Source organism: Silene latifolia, chromosome 9 (assembly GCF_048544455.1).
Source record: "Silene latifolia isolate original U9 population chromosome 9, ASM4854445v1, whole genome shotgun sequence".
NCBI classification, from domain to species: domain Eukaryota; kingdom Viridiplantae; phylum Streptophyta; class Magnoliopsida; order Caryophyllales; family Caryophyllaceae; genus Silene; species Silene latifolia.
In genome coordinates, this window is record NC_133534.1 from 223068392 (window position 1) to 223088223 (window position 19832).

The 19832-nt window shown below is 45.1% G+C and overlaps 1 protein-coding gene across 1 annotated transcript; it reads left to right on the forward strand.

The window, feature by feature from the left end:
• The first annotated feature begins 14223 nt into the window (after nucleotides 1-14223).
• On the forward strand, nucleotides 14224-19079 carry LOC141600448 (syntaxin-32-like). The gene is made up of 5 exons (XM_074420683.1): nucleotides 14224-14720; nucleotides 16104-16354; nucleotides 16448-16620; nucleotides 17747-17944; nucleotides 18672-19079. The coding sequence occupies exons 1-5, from the start codon at nucleotides 14456-14458 to the stop codon at nucleotides 18829-18831; spliced, it is 1047 nt and encodes a 348-aa protein (XP_074276784.1). The 5' UTR covers nucleotides 14224-14455; the 3' UTR covers nucleotides 18832-19079.
• The last annotated feature ends 753 nt before the right edge of the window (nucleotides 19080-19832 follow it).

Genomic DNA, 19832 nt, shown 5'->3' on the forward strand with positions numbered 1-19832 from the left:
AATTCCCCTGGCGCTGACAAGCACGCCGAGGAACTTGCCGGCCCGGACATCGAAGTTGCATTTCATTGGGTTAAGCTTCATCTTATATTTCCTTAGTGAACAAAATGTTTCGCTCAAGTCGGCCAAGTGCTCGCTGTCAGACTTGCTTTTTACAATAGCATCGTCGACGTAAGCCTCGATGTTTCGCCCTTTTTGATCTTGAAACACTTTGTCCACCAGCCTAGTGTAAGTTGCGCCAGCGTTCTTCAAACCGAACGGCATCATTTTATACATGTATGTGCCGTTACCGGTGATGAATGCGCACTTAGGCATGTCTTCTTCGGCCATGAACACCTGATGATATCCTGAGAAGGCGTCTAGCAGGCTTAGCATGGTGTAGCCTGCCGTTGCGTCAATTAAACTATCTATTCGAGGCAAGGGATAACAATCTTTAGGGCACGCTTTATTAAGATTGGTGAAATCAACACACATCCACCACGCCCCTGATGACTTCCTCACCATTACAACATTTGCTAGCCACTCAGGGTAAGTACAAGGCATGATAAAGCCCGCCTCTAATAGTTTGTCTACTTCAGCTTTGATGGCCTCATCCTTCTCGGCCGAGGAGTTCCTCATCTTCGCTGACGGGCGAGCGGTGGAGAGTACGTTCGGCTTGTGAACGATCACCTCCCGGCTCACGCCTGGCATCTCGGCGGCGAGTATGCGAAGACATCTTTGTTCTTCCTCGGCAGTCCAGGAGATCGGGTCCGAATTTTGGCTCCGGCCGACACCGATTCACGGTGCGCCCGGGTCAATTTCCACTTCCTCGATGCAGGCTCCTTCGACCATGTCGACGTTGTTGGTGTTCATCGGATCACCCTCCTGTTGTAAGGATGGGCTCTTCCCTTTCTCTGATTTTTTCGCCACTTTGAGGGATTGCATGTTGCACCCCTTGGCAGATACTTGGACATTGACTATTTCGTCTCTTTCGTCCTTTGAGACGAGCTTTTGTGCTTCCCCCCGGTCCGAGACATACATCAATGTCAGGGCCCGGATGGACATCATTGCGTCGGCCTCGCTCAAAGTGACTCGGCCTATGAGAACATTATAGGCAGACGAACCATTAATGACCACGAACTCAGATAAAACATTCTTTGCCGCATCGGCTTGGCCAAACATCACCGTGGTCCCGATTGACCCCGTGGGTACCAGGCCGGCCGGAGAAGTTGTATAGCGGGTTGGTGCGGGGGTCAGTCTTCAATCTTCAGGCCGAGATTGAGAAAGCACTCACGAACATGATGTTTGTGTAGGCGCCCGTGTCAATCGGGCACCTTTTGACCAAGTGGTTGGCTATGTCTAGGTGGACTACAAGCGGGTCATTTGTGCGGTGAGCGACGACTCCTCGTAGTCCTTCTTCCCAATGGTTATATCGGGGATTGTGGAAGCGGGGATTGCTCTTTTGGGCACAAAGTTGATGGCTTGGTATAGCTCATTCAGGTGCCGTTTGTTCCCATTAGCCGACCTTTGTTCCGTTCCCCGACGACAACCTGGATCACTCCCATTCATTTGGAATACGATTTTTATTCGCCCGTCGGAGCTTGTTTGGGCCTCCGGCTACATACTTGCCGAGGCCCCCTTTCGGATCGGCTCCTCGATGGCGTTCTTGATCCGACGCTTGTTGTCGGTCTTATGGCCGGCTTGGCCGTGGTAATCACAAAGCGGCTCATGTCGCCGTCCCCCCTCGCCTTGGGGGCCTTGCCCATTCTCGCCCTTCATTCTTGCTTAGGGCAAAGACCTCGGCCGGTGATTTGACCGGGGGGTGAGGCTGGCATGCATCGCCACGGGTGTATGGTCCCGAACTCCCCCCGGCGCCCGCCGAGTTCTGTTTCCTATTAAATCTCTCCGGCCGTGACCGATTCATGTCACGGCGACCTTCATCAACGTTCTCCCGGCGGCTCTTCCTCTCTGGGTGCCCAGATTCGCTGTGGCCTACCCAGGTCTTGTGATAGTCCTCCACTTTTACGGCTCAGTCGACCATTTTTCTGGCGGTGTCTAAGTTGAGGTCCTCGCACTTGATCAGCTCGTTTTTGAACTCGCCTTTCGGGAGGCCTTTCATCAGCGTGAAGGCCGCCAGTTCGGTGTTCAGCTCTCGGCTCTGCTGAACCTTTGCGTCGAACCTCTTCACATAGCTTCGGAGGGACTCGTCCTCCCCCTGCCGGATAGTGAGTAGATCTGATGTCTCCACGGCCCTTCTCTTGTTGCAAGCATACTAGGCTATGAAGTTGTCTCTCAGGTCGGCATAGCAGTATACCGAGCCATTAGGTAGCCCCTTGTACCAACTCTGGGCCATCCCATGAAGGGTTGTTGGGAAGACTCGGCACCATACCTCATCAGGCTGCTCCCATACCGACATGTACGACTCGAAAGCCTCGGCATGGTCGGTTGGGTCGCTATCCCCTTTGTATGATAGGGGCGGCAGCTTTAGTTTAGTCGGCACAGAGACGTCGAGGACATAGGCACTGAGGGGCTGTCTGACCACGTGTCAAATGACACGCGACGATCGGCTCCTCGCAACCTTAGTCCGGCTTCTCTCCATCTGGCGGGAAGGGCTCCTTGTTGTCCGACTTTGGAGAGTCGGACTTCTTTCATTTCTTCGAGGCGGGCCTCGTTGTTGCCGCGGCGACGCTGTCCTCCCGCGAGTGGGGGAAGGACTTAGGGTCATCACGGCACCATGGGCTCCGCCGGCGTCCTAGTATGCACGGCTCTTGATCGCCGGACAAGTTGTTCGGGGTTACTTTATGGGCCCTGGTCACCTGTGGGTGCGCTGCCGTCACCGTCGTTGCGGCGGGGGTGATCGGCGTACTACCCATCAGGTCCAGGAATAGCTTTAGTTTGGCTGCATCGACCACATGTCCCATGTGAGTGACTTGGCGGTCGGCGGCGGTGTTTCGGCTCTCTTGGCATCCCGTACGCCGGTTCTATGACTCGGCCGGTGGGGGACTGCCCGATTCCAGAATTAGGGAACGTGTCATCCTGGTAGAATGCAGTTTCGTCACTCACAATTATTTCTTGTTGTTTTGACATCTTCTTAGCTCTTTGAATGGTTTTGTTTTGTTTTTTTTTTTTTTAAGGGAGGTGACTAGCTTTTGGTATCTTTCCCCACAGACGGCGCCAATTGTTCCCGGTGTAATTCCGGAGCAGGATTATGACCACGTAAGCTTGTTGAATGATGTCTTTGCTTGACTCTTCCTTTCGCTCTTTCCTATTTAAGATGAACAAACTGAGGGCTCGACTTGGTACCGAGCGTACTCACTTCGACGCTCAAGTCAGTAAACTTTAAGAGATTAAGTTGTTTGTTACTTGGCAAAGTATATTGTAGAGAGATAAGGGAGTTTATACCAGATTAATAGTGAGTTTTGGGATAGTTTTCGGATCCTTTTCTCAATGAGAGAAGTGGAGTATTTATAGACTTTCACCTTTTGTCACGTAGTGGCCAAGTGGCCAAGTGGCTAGCAGGTGGAAAGACTGTTCTACCCTCGACCGAGGGACCCATGGCAGGCCGGCTGGCCTGGTTGACTCCATGCCGAGGGGACTGGATGTGAGTACGCGGATATGCCTCCCGGCTGGCTAGTTGCCTAGCCGAGACCCAGTGACAGCCGACAGTGCTGCGCGGATGCTATTTGTCTAATACGTTGACTTGCCGTCTTTTGGCTTTGACCTTGCTCAATATGTTGACTCGGTCAGCGGGTGCAGAATATGCCCCATCACTAATGATATTAATTTTTAAATTCTTTAACTTTTTTTCTCACAAAAATAATAATACCCATTTATACTTGTTAAATCAAATTTGATTTGGCGCCAGTTACATCAGTGACATATTGGGAGTCGAACTGTCGAAGATGTTGAGGGTGTAAAATAAAAAGAAAGGATTGAGTTGGTTTACAAATTGGGTATAAGGGCATCAACAATAGAGGTTTGTCAACAAAAGTTTGTATACTTTTTAGAGCTTTGTTGACAAACCTCTCTATTGTTGGGAATGAGGGTTGAGGTTCATAGATGAGAATTGTTACAATTTTGTATACACGTTTGTGTTTTTGGTTGTGAGTGATAGTGGATCCCATGTAGTATACTTTTATGAGGGTTGTCTATATTTAAGAGGTTTGTCTATTGTTGTGTTAAGGTTTGTTGTTAGAGAGGTTTATGTGCTGAGTGATGTCTAAGGCCCTGTTCTTTTGGACTTAATTTCAGTTCTTATAAGTTTAGTTCAGTTTAATCCAGCTCTATTAAGTTCAGTTCAGCTCCATTCAGTTCAGTTCAGTTCAGTTCAGATCAGTTCAGTTCAGTTTATTTCAACATTAATAATATCATTCTTAGTTTATATTCTTACTGTTATCATTATTATTATTATTATTATAATATTAATCTATTTAATATTTTTATTATTATATTAATATATATATTTTATATTAATATTATTTTTATTATTTTATTTTTATTTAATATATTTATTTATTATTATATTATTATTATGATTAATGACAATATTAGTAGTATAAAGTATTAATATTTATTATTATTATTATTATTATTATTACTTTTATTATTATTATTATTGTTATATTATATTTATTTATTAATATATTCATTTTGATTAATATTATTAATAACATATTTATTATTATTATTATTATTAATTGTTAAAATTATTTATAATATTTATATTATATTATACTTATCGTATTTATTTTTTAATTTTATTATAATTAATATATTGTATTATTTAATATTATATTATTATTAATAATGTTATCATTTATATTACTAATATATTATTATTATTAGTACTGTATTTATTATTATATTTTTTTTATATATATTACTCCCTCCTATTCCAGATAACCGTCCCATTGTCCATTTCCGTCTATTCACAATAATGTCTCATTATTCATTTTTGGTAAGTCTTGTGTGCTCTAAATTCAATTCAATTTCCGTCTACTCACATAACTGTTCCATTGTCCGTTTTGTGTGGTCTAAACTCATTTTTTTAATTCTTGTGTCATATTCACAATGAGACGGTTATCTGGAATAAGAGGGAGTATTAGATTATATTAATATAATAATATATTAATAATAATAATAATGAATAACACTAAAACTTGGAAGAGACGGTCTCTCACTAAGTTATTGAGAGACCAATCTTTCGTACCCTTTTATTTGTATTTGGTACCCCTTTTATTGTTAATCATGACATAGTAATTTCGTACATATTTACATAATAAATGTACTTATTTTATTATTAATCATGATTTGTACCTATTTTATTAGCTTTAGTACCACTTTTTCTTAAAACTGTACAATGATCTCTCAATAAAGCTGATGGGGCATATTCTGCACCGCTGACCAAGTCAACATATTGAGCAAGGTCAAGGATATCCACAACAAAGTCAACAACTTAGACAGTCTAGCCGATGCAACCCATCGGCTTTGTCACTGGGTCTCGGCCTGGCAACCGGCCCGGTAGGACACATATCCGCGTACTCATATCCAAGACCCTCGGCCGGCCTGCCATGGGTCCATCGGCCGAGGGTAGAACGGTCTTTCCACCTGCTAGCCACTTGGCCACTTGGCCACTACGTGACAAAAGGTGAAAGCCTATAAATACTCCTCAACCTTCATTGAGGAAAGGATCCACATTCTAACCTAAGAATTACTATTCATCTGGTAATATCATCCTTATCTCTCTACAATACGCATTTAGCCAAGTAACAGCTTATCCCTCTAAGTTTACTGACTTGAGCGTCGGAGTGAGTACGCTTGGCACAAAGCCAAGCCCTCAGTTCGTTCATTGTTGCAGGAGAGGCCGTGAGGAACGATAGAGACGAGGGATCCAACTCAAGACATCATTCTACAAGCCACGGGTGGTAACAATACTTGCCCTGGAATTACACCCGGAACAATTGGCGCCGTCTGTGGGGAAAGACACTAGAAGCTAGTCACATTCATTCCCAAACAAAAAAAAAAAAACAAAAAAAAACCCACCCCAAAAGCTAAGAAGATGTCGAAACAACCAGAAGAGGCATTCGTGGCTGACGAAACCGAATTCTACCAAGACGATACCGTCCACAAATCTGGAGTTGTGCAGCCCTCCGCCGGTCAAGTGACTCAACCGGAGTACGGGATGCCAATAATACCAGACACTCCGCTGCCTGCAGACCACGTCACCATCATGGGACATGTGGTCGACGTAGCAAAACTGAAGATGCTCCGGACCCCTGGTGGGAGTACGCGGCTCACACTTGTCACGCCGACAAGAGCGGCGGAAACCGTCCAGGAGACCAGGGCCCAAAATGTGACCCCAAGAAACTTGAACGGAGCATTAGGGGAAGCTGACCCTGTCAAGACACCGGAGGAGCCCAAAGTGGTCGTGGTGAACCTAAGTCCTTCTCGCACTCGTGAGAAGACAGCGTCGCCGCAGCACCGACGAGGCACCCCCCAGAGGAGTGAAAGAAGCCCGACTCGCCAGAGTCGGAGAAGAAGCCCGACTCGCCAGAGTCGGAGAAGAAGCCCGACTTACCATAGTCGGAGAAGAAGTCCTTCCCGCTACGAGGGGAGGAGCCGGACGAGGAATGCGAGGAGCCGATCGCCCCGTGTCGTTCGACACGTGGTCAGGCAGCCCCTCAGCGCCTACGCCTAGAAGCCCCGGTGCCAACTAAGATGAAGTTACCACCTATAGCATACAAAGGAGAAGGCGACCCAACCGACCACGTCGAGGCTTACGAGTCTCACATGTCAGTATGGGAGCAACCCGATGAGGTTTGGTGCCGAATCTTTCCAACGACACTGCATGGGATGGCACAGAGTTGGTACAAGGGGCTACCCGACGGGTCGGTATACTGTTACGCCGACCTAAAGGACGCGTTCCTAGCCCAGTATTCCTGCAACAAGAGGAGGGTCGTGGAGACATCGGACCTCCTGACTATCAGACAGGAGGGAGGCGAATCTCTCCGAAGTTATGTGAAGAGGTTCGACGCCAAGGTTCAGCAAATTCGTGAGCGAGCAATAACTGGCGCCTTGCGGCGATGAAAGGCCTCCCAAGGGGAGACCTAAAAAACGAGCTCATCAAATGCGGCGGCCTGACCTTTGACGCCACCAGACAATTGGCTGATCGAGCCATTAAAGTGGAGGACTATCACAAAACCTGGGTAGGCCCTAGCGAGACCAAACCCTCAGAAAAGAAGAGCCGCCGGGAAGACAACCCGGATGAAGGACGCCGTGGCAATGATCGGTCACGGTCTGGTGAAAGACGCCGTGACAATAACAGGTCACGGTCTGATAAAACTGCCAGGAAACAGGACTCGACGGGCGCTGGGTGGAGTTCGGGATCGTACCACCAGAGGCGGTATAATGATAAAACCCCCCTCGTCGTATCGGCCGCCGAGGTCTTCGCCCTGAGCAAGCACGAGGGCCAGAAGTGGGAAAGGCCCCCCAAGCCGAAGGGAGACGGCGACACGAGCCAGTACTGTGAGTACCACGGCCACACCGGTCACCTTACTGACAATTGTCCGCTCATGGGCACAAACGGCACCTGAACGAGCTATATCAGGCCATCAACTTTGTGCCCAACACAGCGATCCCCGTTTCCAACATCCCCGATATGACTATTGGAAGGAAGGACTACGAGGGAGTCATCGCTCCTCACAGCGACCCACTTGTAGTCAATTTGGACATATCTAACCACCTGGTCAAGAGGTGCCTGATTGACACAGGCGCCTATACGAACATCATGTACAGGGAGTGCTTCCTCAGCCTCGGTCTGAAAGCCAAGGACTTAAACCCCTGCACCAATCCACTGTACAGCTTCTCTGGGGTCGGCCTGGTACCACTGGGGTCAATCAGACTACCGATGATGTTCGGCGAAGGGAATGCGGCTAAGAATGTCTTAGCTGAGTTCGTGGTCATTGACGGCTCGTCCGCCTACAACGTCCTCATAGGCCGAGTCACTCTGAGCGAGGGCCGGCGCAGTAATGTCCATCCGGGCCCTAACACCGATGTATGTCTCGGACCGGGGGAAGCGCATAAGCTCGTCTCCAAGGACGAGAAGGACGAGGTGGTCAACGTCCGGATAGCCGAGGATGCAACATGCGATCTCTCAAAGCGGCAAAGAAGTCAGAGAAAGGAAAAAGTCCGTCCTTACAGCAGGAGGGCGACCTCATGGACGCAACTAGCGGCTGACGGGGAAGATGTACCTTTGATGAGCCATTAGGACGCTGGTAATCTCGGGAAAAACTTTGTATCGCGGCGGAGGTGTCCAAGATAGTTGTGGGCACCCCAACGCACGTTTATACCTAATGAAAAATCGTCCAAATCTTCCATCAAAGTGTCCATTTTCCCCCATCAGTCATTGAGAGGAAATAGACGCCAGCTCACACTATCACATCGACAAGAGCGGCAGTCTCTACTAAGAGGTAGACGCCGTCGCAGTCACTCCAAGTGGTAGACGCCACGGCCGTCATCAAGAAATAGACGCCAGCTCACACTGTCACATCGACAAGAGCGGCAGTCTCCATCAAGAAGCAGGCACCGTCGCAGTCACCCCAAGTAGTAGACGCCACGGCAGTCACCCTAAGAGGTAGACGCCGTCGCAGTCACTCCAAGTGGTAGACGCCACGGCCGTCATCAAGAAATAGACGCCAGCTCACACTGTCACATCGACAAGAGCGGCAGTCTCCCCCAAGAGGTAGACGCCATCGCAGTCACTCCAAGTGGTAGACGCCACGGCCGTCATCAAGAAATAGACGCCAGCTCACACTGTCACATCGACAAGAGCGGCAGTCTCCATCAAGAAGCAGGCACCGTCGCAGTCACCCCAAGTAGTAGACGCCACGGCAGTCACCCCAAGAGGTAGACGCCGTCGCAGTCACTCCAAGTGGTAGACGCCACGGCCGTCATCAAGAAATAGACGCCAGCTCACACTGTCACATCGACAAGAGCGGCAGTCTCCATCAAGAAGCTGTGCACCGTCGTTAGTCACCCCAAGTAGTAGACGCCACTAGCGATCACCCCAAGAGGTAGACGCCGTCGCAGTCACTCCAAGTGGTAGACGCCACGACCGTCATCAAGAAATAGGACGCCAGCTCACACTGTCACACCGACAAGAGCGGTCGTCATTACCAATAAGCAGACGCTGGCTCACACTGTCACACCGACAAGAGCGGCAATCACCCTCGAAAGCGAGTGACGCCGCGGCAGAACGGCCAAAGACAAGTTGATACTCGCAGAACGATCAAAACGCCTTAAAAGCGTTTAAACACAGATTGAGATGCGCATTTAGATCGCTTGGCCAGCCGAGGCGGAAACAAGAAGGCAAATCAGACAAAGACGAAAAAAGACCTCGGCCAAGCCAGAGGCAAAGTGAAGACGCTAAGTACAGTTGATACGCTCAACTATTAGCGCAAGGAAACTCAAAGTGAAGTAAAGACCTCGGCCAAGCCGAAGACAAAAGAAACGAACACTTATTAAAAATGATAAGTTACAAGTGAGGAGAATACAGACGACGGCCGTCCCCATAAGGATAAGCCAAAACACGACCTACCAAAGTTGTACAAAATACAAGGAAAAGAATAACAAAAGATTACAGTTATCACTTGAAGCGCCAAAAATGGCAGGGAGGGAAGGCTTAATAATTGGCTCCCGAACAGCTGAAGCTATCTGAGACGCCGGGTGAGCCTGATGACGACCGCCCGTCTCCCTATGCCTGTTGCTGCTTACCATCAGCAGCGGTAGCCGCATCTTCTTCGATGGGCCACCCAGCGGCGTTCTTAGCAGCCTCAGCTTCAGCAGCCTCAGCCTTAGCCTCGGCAGCCTCAGCTGCCCTTGCCCTCTCGGCTTCCTCCTTCGTCGCCTTAGTCTTCTCAAAGAAGGGCTACACTCTCGCGGCCGCCTCTTTTTCTATCTTCACCCTCACCGCCTCCTTGGCCTTCTCCTCCACGGCCTTCTCCTTGGCTTCGAGCTTATCGTCAAACAGCTCGTCAAATTTGCCCCACGGAAAGGAACCAGCAAGAGGGAAGAGCTCCTCAATCACTTCCCTGGCAGCTTCTTCGGCCAGATCCCGGAATTCGGTGCACATGTTAGGGAGCATTTCGGTTTGGAGCATCTCAATGTCGTCCTCCTTTTGTCTAATAATGGCCTCCTTGCTCCGAATCACCTTCCCCTGGATCTGAAATCTGCCCCTAAATTCATTCCTCTGCTGGAGATAAAGGTCGGCGTGCCTCTGAACAAGGTCACACTTCTCCCGCAGCTTTGCAATTTCGGCCGCAGCAGCCTCGGCCTTGGCTCTCTCAGCAAGGACCTCCTTTTCGGCGTCCTCCCGAGTTTTCTCTCGCCCAAGAGCGCTTTCTCAAAGCATCTCCCCTAAGCCTCTCGCTCATCGAGGAGATCCAGCTTCGCCTTCGCGGCCACCTTCTTAGTGGCATCAAGCTCAAGAGCGGACTGAGCCACGGCCTTCTCCTGCTCTATAATTCGAGCACCGGTCAGCTCGTTCCATCTCGCCAGCTCACCGATCAACCTCGTGCTTCCCGCTACAAGCTGGGAGGGGGAAACCTTCTAGGATGAAGAGTCGATGGTGACGTTATGATCACCAGTCTGCGCAGGTTTCTCCTCCACTTGCTGCTCATTAAGAGCGACGGCCGACAGCGGCTGATCTGCAAAAATTAACGAAAGCATCAGTATCAACATGCATAGGCATACCAGAGAGCCTGTCATCAGCAGAGCCTAATGAAGCAAGGCTAAACCGAGCCACGAGAATAGATCGGTACCATGCTTGGCCTTCTTGGCCGGGAGGACGCGTTTCCTCGCCGGCGAAGGCGACGGCGGTAGAGGCTGTCCCCTTTCTCTTACGGACAAGAGGAGACCCCTCCTCATCAGAGTCCTCCCCATTGGTGATATCAACGATCTCCACCGTTGCCTTCTGAATAGGGGGAATGGGAGGTGGAACTGATGTCGACGCCAACGCCGCCGAAGACTTTGTTTTTCGCGTGTGGCACGTTACTAACAACCTTCGCCTGGGCCTCCACCACATTCAAGCTCCTCAGCTGCTGATCCATGAGATCATTCGGCGACGTCCTGCGGTCATGGGTTAGAGCCTTGGGATGCAAGTTAGCAACGGTTTTATCTTTATGCAGCCCCATCCTCCGAATGATATCCTCAGACAGGTCCGGTCCAAAGTGGTCTGCGAAGGAAACAAAGCAAGAGTTAAATAGAAGAAATGAATCGAAGTTCGAGAAACAGGAACATTGAGAGCGGTGATGGGCCTCACACCGACCCCACTCACCCTGTGCTAGGGCCGGTATGAGGCCGACATGGCAGAGCGGCTCATTCTGAAGGATGATATGCGTTGGGGGAATCCATCTTTTAGGCACTCCACTCTTGTCCGCCTCAAAGAGCCTCATCGCCAGCCTCTCATCCTCCTTAAGAGGGACCTTGCTGGCATCCATCTTGAGCTTTTTCCGGGTGACCCATCTATCGTGCTCCGCCTTAGTCTCACACCATGATTAACTTGGTTTGAAAGAAGGGCAATGGATAGTCATCCGGCACCTTAACGTACACCCACCGATCTTTCCAGTCCTTGCAAGAAGTAAGTTTGTCAACAGAGACATAACCCTGCTCCATTTGCACACTGTATCATCCGACGCGACCAGAGGTTGACGGCCGGAGATGATAAAGCCGGCGGAATAAATTCACCGTTGGGGCCTCTCCCTTGAAGAGACAAAGCCAGACAAAGCCGACTATGGTCCTCACAGCCAATGGGTGCAGTTGGGCAACAGCAACGTTCATGGCCTTAATAATGGCCATAACGTACTCATTCAGCGGAAACCGGAGCCCGTACTCCAAGTGCCGCATGTATACGCCGATGTGACCCGGTAGAGGGCAACAAACCGCCTGACCCTCCTCAGGGATAACAATGGTGTATCCCCTGCCAAAGAAAAAATGGCCCTCGAAAAATGTCTCGCCGGAACAACTAGCGAGCTTATGTGTCCAAGCACGGTCAAGGCGGACCTTACAGGCGTCACCGTGATCCATAACGTACTGCCTCCGCTCATTGGGACGAGCCTTTTCACCATCATCACTAAAATCGTCCGCGTCAGAATCGACTTCATCGTCATCCTCCCATTCCTCCAAAATCTGAGGATCAACTTCGGGAGAAGGAGACCTAGGGTCCCCAAACCTTATCGGGATAGCATCTAGTATTCCCTCCCCATCAAGACGCGACAGGGAACCCCCCGGCGCAGAAGTGCTAGTCCCAGCGTCAGCAGAAGACATGATAGCAGTGGTTATTTAACAAAATAAGGAGGAAATTTGTTTGTTTACCTTGAAGAAAAACACCCGCCGGAGTAGCAACTCTGAAAATTAGAAGACAAAGAAGCCCTTGAAAGTTTAGAGAGAAGAAAATTTTGGAGTGTGAAATTGATGGCCAATTTCACGGAATAACTGTCCTATTTATAGGGAAAAGCCCATGAAGAAGGACCAATCAGAGAACAGCCCATGGAGCACCAGCCAATCAGCAAATAGACACGTGTCAGACATGCAACCATGGAAAGTCAATCGTCGCAACAGTCAAACGTCAATCAATGCAACAGTGACCAAGCGTCTTCAACACGCCCCTTCATATCTCTCTGCCTATTCATCTTCCTCAACAAATTCGTCGTATCTGTTCTCCGCCGGCCACATGATCAACCAAGCTAAGTAGCACGGCCGGGGCAATCAAAAACAACAAGACACTCAACCCCGGTCTCGGCGTCAATACTTTCTTCCACATCGGATGCCCTTTATACATCCATGCGGAGGGGGATATATATGGTACGGCCTAATAAGAACCAGGCCGAGATAGAAGAAGCCGTCTGAAAAGTTTGAGAAATTACTTGCGCAGAATATACGCTCAAAGCATACATCGGAGCCCATACCACGGCATAGACTACGCTGGGGGCAAATTGATGGGGCATATTCTGCACCGCTGACCAAGTCAACATATTGAGCAAGGTCAAGGATATCCACAGCAAAGTCAACAACTTAGACAGTCTAGCCGATGCAACCCCTGGCAACCAGCCAGCCGGGACACATATCCGCGTACTCATATCCAAGACCCTCGGCCGGCCTGCCATGGGTCCATCGGCCGAGGGTAGAACGGTCTTTCCATCTGCTAGCCACTTGGCCACTTGGCCACTACGTGACAAAAGGTGAAAGCCTATAAATACTCCTCAACCTTCATTGAGGAAAGGATCCACATTCTAACCTAAGAATTACTATTCATCTGGTAATATCGCCCTTATCTCTCTACAATACGCATTTAGCCAAGTAACAGCTTATCCCTCTAAGTTTACTGACTTGAGCGTCGGAGTGAGTACGCTTGACACAAAGCCAAGCCCTCAGTTCGTTCATTGTTGCAGGAGAGGCCGTGAGGAACGATAGAGACGAGGGATCCAACTCAAGACATCATTCTACAAGCCACAGGTGGTAACAATACTTGCCCTGGAATTACACCCGGAACAAAAGCTTATTAAGAGATCGTCTCTTAGAAGACCTACTCAATGAATAATATTGTTATAATATTTACTACTCCCTCCATTCAACTCCACTTTGCAACTTTCTATTTTGCGCACTATTCACAAGCGGACATTCAACTTCAATTTTCTCTCGATACATAAGTGAAAATATATTCATGTGGGATCTTATTTGATTCGTCTTTAAGAGTAGATTAAAAATATCTAACTTTTATAATTTTTGCAAATACGCAGCTAATGATATTTATCGTGTAAAAGCTGCGTTGACAAACGTGATAAAAGAAACTTGTAAAGTGGAGTTGAATGGAGGGAGTATTATTATTGGTATTAATTTTATTATTATTATAATCTTTTATTTTTATTTCAGTTCAGTTCAGGTGTATTAAGTTCAGTTCAATTCAGATCCATTAAGTTCAATTCAGTTCAATTCAATTTAGACAATTTCAGTCCAAAAAAAAACTGTGCCTAAGTTGTTACACAAATTCTCATTGAAGACATGACATATCCGTCATGTTTGAAGACGGATACCATTTTACCTCACAATGATACTCCACTTTTTTTCTCTCTCGCAACACTATTCATTGTCCCCTTTCTCCACTAACCCATTTTTTCTACATTTTATCTCACAAAATATCAATATCGAAATAGAAGCCGTCAAATGAGGAGACCAATTGAAGTTGTTAATTAAGGAGCAGAGCAAAGTCTGAATTCTGAAACGGTGCTCCTTTGTAGGAGAGCTCCACTATTGTAATTGTAAAATCCCCAATTCTACAGTGATCATCTCCAGATCTATCAATCTTTCCAACAAATTTCATTTCATTATCCTTTTAATCTCCAACCCTTAAATCATTTATCCTAACCATTAGGGTTACTGAATACATTCCGATCTCATCAAAATCAATTAATTAATTAATTCGATTATGAGGAACTCCCAATCGTCTTACAGAGATCGAACACAGGAATTTCATAGCATTGCGGAAACCCTTAAGAAATCCTCATCATCATCATCGACGTCTTCGCCATCGCCATTACAATCGTCGCAAAATGGGCCCAGTAGTAGCGGTGTTTCACAGCAGCCGGGAAATGGATCTAGATCCGCTATACAATCTGAGTTCAATAAACGGGCTTCTAAGATCGGCTTGGGTATCCATCAGACTTCTCAGAAGCTTGCCAAATTAGCTAAATGTCAGTTTTTCATTTCTCTATTTATCGTATTTTACTGTTTTTATGCATTTTCCATATGGAAGTTGATTCATGATTGGATTGTGAATTCTTGTGTTGAGAGGTTATGGAAGTTTCTGGTTATCCCTTGCCAAATTAGCTAAATGTCAGTTTTTTATTTAATGTATGCTGATAAATGGTTGTGAATTTGTGGTTTTGATTCAACATAAGCAATTGTTGTTATTAGGTAGGTTGCTGGTTATTCCTTGCTTGGGCGCTTGGCCGTAGTTGTATACTCCCTCCATTCAACTCCACTTTACAACTTTCTATTTTGCGCACTATTCACAAACGGACATTCAACTTCAATTTTCTCTCGATATATAAGTGAAAATATATTCATGTGTGATCTTATTTGATTCGTCTTTAAGAGTATATTAAAAATATTTAACTTCTATAATTTTTGCAAATATGCAGCTAATGATATTTATCGTGTAAAAGGTGCGTTGGCAAACGTGATAAAAGAAAGTTGTAAAGTGGAGTTGAATGGAGGGAGTACTTCTATATAGTTTATCTGTTTATGTGTGGATTGTTAGGAGGGCGTTGATTCGTGTTGCGATGTTGCCATTTTGAGCAAATAGGCAAATTTAGGCACACCCTACCCTTTGCTTGATGTTTGTGATATGGATATTAGGTGCTCAAGGAAAAACAAAAGATGAGCATCTGACTTCGCAAGCGAAGTTGCCTATATAAAATATGATTGGTTGAATGTCAGGGTTAATAAAACATGCTTGATACCGGGTTTTAGTTGGACTTGTTGTAAATGAAGGATAAGACGTTGACCATGAAAACAAAACTTCAAAGCTGCTGATTAAAGTGAGGACACAGAGAATAAAAGAAGAGAGAAAAACTCGGGTCACACTATAATTTGATAAACTGAGAATTGAATTTCCAAACAAAGTTTGTGTGTTTGAAATACCCTCTCTTCAGGGAAGTTTTTTCTTTTAGGCAATCTCTTCTACATGGTGCCACATTTTATATTGGTGGTCGAATTAGGTCTGTTTATCTTTGTTTCAATCTGAGATTTTTATGTACGAGTATGTCAGAAAGTTGAACTGGAGTTCTGGAGTGAAAAAATTCTGTATATGTTTACTCTTTGTTACGTAATGATGGGACTTCTTTTATACTTGTCTGTTTGATCAAGATGGATTGATACATTGATCTGATTATTGGAATGTCCTAGATTATTTAGACTGCTAGTGTCTATTAGCAATTTCTTTCTTGCACTCCCAATAGGGGGTGCGTAGCTCTGCTGAGAAAGTGGGAGTAGAAGATGATGCAAAGGATGCTTTTGGTGCTGTTTTGAAGTGTATTTTTCGTTTCTTTGATGAATAAACCTGTGCTGTGCAGTGGCAAAGAGGAGGTCTGTCTTTGATGATCCAGCTCTTGAAATTCAAGAGCTGACTGCAGTTATCAAGCAGGATATTACTGCACTTAATTCAGCCGTGGTAGATCTGCAGCTTTTATGCAACACCCAAAATGAAAGTGGAAACTTCTCTACTGACACCTCTAGTCATTCCACTACAGTTGTAGATAACCTTAAGAATCGCCTAATGACTGCAACCAAGGAGTTTAAAGAAGTTCTTACTTTGCGAACTGAGGTATTGTACGTAACTATTGCTGGGGTTTTGATCAAAATTTTCCTCTCCTTTGTTTATTTTTTCCTTATGTAATGTTTCTAATCGTATGTGCAGAATTTAAAGGTCGATGTGAATAGAAGGCAGTTATTTTCCGCAAATGCATCAAAGGAACCCACAAATCCTTTTGTTCGGCAGCGTCCATTGGCAACCAAGTCAGCAGCCAGCGAGTCCCCTGCTCCTCCTCCATGGGTAAACGGTGCATCATCTTCATCCGCACTATTTCCAAGGTACATATCTGCCCTTCTCTTGGTGGTTGTGCATTAAGATTTGACAACCATGTCCTCTAACGACAATGATTGTTTCTCATAGAAATGATTCCATGGGTAGGCTATGACAGGCTTGCTTTGAGAATTTGAGGGTATTAGCTACTAATCGTTTGGATTCCAGACTAATTGAGGAAGTTTGTTCTTGTTGTTTGCACCGATATGCTCCATTAAGTGGCCAAGGGAGCTAATTTTCACCCAGCATGCCTAGAAATCAAAGAAGTAACATTGTCACCGACAATCCACGGGCGTAAATTTGTGTCATATTCTGACTCCTGTTTCTTAACCCATGTCTAATACTCCAACCAACCTGTTTTTACTGAGTACGGGCTATAAAGACTGTTAATTCCATTTATATTGCCCCCATTTGACTAGAGGTCATATTTATTATTTAGTGGTAGAATATAATTACTAGTTTAATACCCCTTTAGTTAGAGTCTTAGAGATACAATATTTCCTTTCCATTCCCTAGCCAGTAGAGTATCTTAGTTATTTAGGTATAAAATGAGATGTTTTTTTTCCTGTACTAGTTAGAGAAAAGGGCTTATTATTTTGGATGGAGTCAAAAAGGAAATGATGACAATATAAACGGCATGAGAAAATTATTAACATTAGTCGACCCTAAACAACTGTAAACTGGATGCTAGTAAAAGTACACAAGGCGACAACTGAAGACCTGAAGTCACTGGTCTCTTATATTGGACGCTTCGTTGCGCTTACTGAAATTGTTGTAGATCGATGAAAACCCTTTCTGGTGCTTCTGGAGCTAAGGGAGTATAGAATAGTATGAAGTTTCCGTAAATCTATTTTTGAGTGGAAAATCTAAAGATCTTTCTATAAAATCTATTTGTTTCTTAAAGAGATGGATTTTTGAGTCGGTTCTCCATGGGAGCTAGTGAGTGCAGTTGTTTATAGTGCACTTTACCATCAACTTCTACGGTTCTACCTAGCTGTTTGAAATAAAAATGCAAGTTTACATTTTTGTTCAGACATTGACTTAAGCGTTGAGCTCATGATTTAATCATCGAGTTCATGACGTAAAACTTTATGGTATCAGCATGCCATGACACTTAATTTTATAAATTTTCAGGAAACAAGCAGATGGAGAGTCTCAGCCATTGCTGCAACAGCAGGGACAACAGCAGCAACAAATGGTTCCACTGCAGGACACTTTTATGCAAAGTAGAGCTGAAGCCCTTCAAAATGTCGAATCTACAATTCATGAACTAAGTAATATTTTTACCCAATTGGCAAACATGGTGTCTCAACAGGGAGAGATTGCAATCAGGTTTGTTTGCCCCCTTTCTTTTCTGCCTTTTTTCGTCTTTCGTAGTCTTGTAGGACATGATGTTGTTCCAATGTTCAATTTACTTGCCTTAAAACTCATAATTGGCACATGGCTCATATTTTTGTCGGTTATTAAGATTATAGTCACGCATTGAAATTGCATTATACTTTATTTCCATTGGCCCAGACATTTTCTCTTGGTAAATTGATTTTTCCTGGTTATTATTTATTAATCTTTCATTATGTTAACAAAGAGGTTTTTATTTGAATCCTCGTCTTTGAAACAAACCTCTTCATGTTTCACGGATATTTCATTTTTCTAGTAGGAGAGAAAATGCAATAGGTAGGACAAACTCTTAAAAGTTCTCCCTTAATGGCCTTTAGTGACCATATTGTAGTCATATAAGTATTCTACTCCTCCAAGCAACATTTATCTTTGTTGAGACATCTTTGACGAACCTTACAAATATTAGCTTGTAAAAGAGAATTATGGAGTCCTAGCTAATGTGTAATGGCTAGAGTCGCTAGACGCGGGAAAAATAACATGATCCGGTTTTGTTCCGCACAAGAAAAACCCAAATATGACCTGAAATTCGAATTGACCCGTACGTGCCCCGAATGATTCGTTTGCTCGATCTACCGCTAATACACCTTATTATGCGTTTGTTTCCAAATGCGTCATTTTACTTTGAATGGCATCATAATCCGAATACTACTGTCATGAGCAGGATTGATGAGAATATGGAGGAAACTCTAGCAAATGTTGATGGTGCGCAAAACCAGCTGGTCAGGTACTTTAACAGTATATCCTCAAACAGATGGCTGATGATCAAGATATTCTTTGTATTGATCGTATTTTTGATGTTCTTCCTCTTTTTTGTTGCATAAATGTTTAGAAGAGACTCTTTGTTTGAGTATATACATTGAGAAAATCTAATGAACTATTAAGGGAAGTTTGTGCTGTTAATTGGAGCTCTCTGCCTCTGTTTTTTTGGTTATTTTGGGGGGAAGCGATGTTGTTTGAAATGTTTAAAATAGGGAATTTTATATGAGGGAACACTGTTAATTTGTAATCTCACGTTTATTGTAAACGATATTCAGGGTATTGAAACTGCTAGATAAAATATTCTTTTTTCTCCGTCTCTTGCTGTTATGGAGAGCCATAAGGTCTTCATTCTAGGCAGATGGTCATTTATTTTATTTAATTTTTTGTAAAAAGGCAGACCTTCACTCATTTATAAGAATTAAGGTAGACGCAGCTTTGAGAACTGTAGGGCTATATAGTAGTATCAATCTTCAATCCAAGCTGAATCAGTAGGGATCTGAGAAGTGGTGAAATGGACCCTGACACTTTAGCTATGCGCCTATGCACAAGTTTGTGTACTTTCCGACTGCCTTCAGGTGGTCTTGCGGGTTTACGAAGGTGCATCAAGAAGTCACTATGTCAATAATGTGGACGAAGATATGCTTTTGTTTGCACCACATTTTCATTGTTTCTCCCTTACCACGGAGTTAGAGTAATATTCCAAGCAACTTAAAAGTTTTGAGTACTCTACAATAGATCGACCACTCAAAACATGACATAATATCATTTGCTAAAGGCTTTTAACTCTCTAAAACAATCTCCCCAAGTCTTGTAGTTTTTATATTATTACTCACCCATTCAACAATTATTACCCCATTTCTCCATTATATGTGAGAGATATTATATTGAAGTGGGGTGATAATTGTTGAATGGAGGGAGTATATACTATGAGTACCTAAATTACTTGTTCTAATCTACTTTTTCGTATTGACAGTTTATTCACCTGTCATTTTTAGGCATTCCAATGATTCAATCTATCTGTACCAAAAAAAAAAAAATGATTCAATCTATGCAGTTGCCATTT

Bases quoted from the DNA above. Each gene is read 5' to 3' on its own strand.
- LOC141600448 (XM_074420683.1), top strand. From the start codon at position 14,456: ATGAGGAACTCCCAATCGTCTTACAGAGATCGAACACAGGAATTTCAT. The intron at 14,721-16,103 runs GTCAGTTTTTCA...TGTGCTGTGCAG, and splicing joins GCTTGCCAAATTAGCTAAAT to TGGCAAAGAGGAGGTCTGTC. The intron at 17,945-18,671 runs GTTTGTTTGCCC...TGTCATGAGCAG, and splicing joins CAGGGAGAGATTGCAATCAG to GATTGATGAGAATATGGAGG.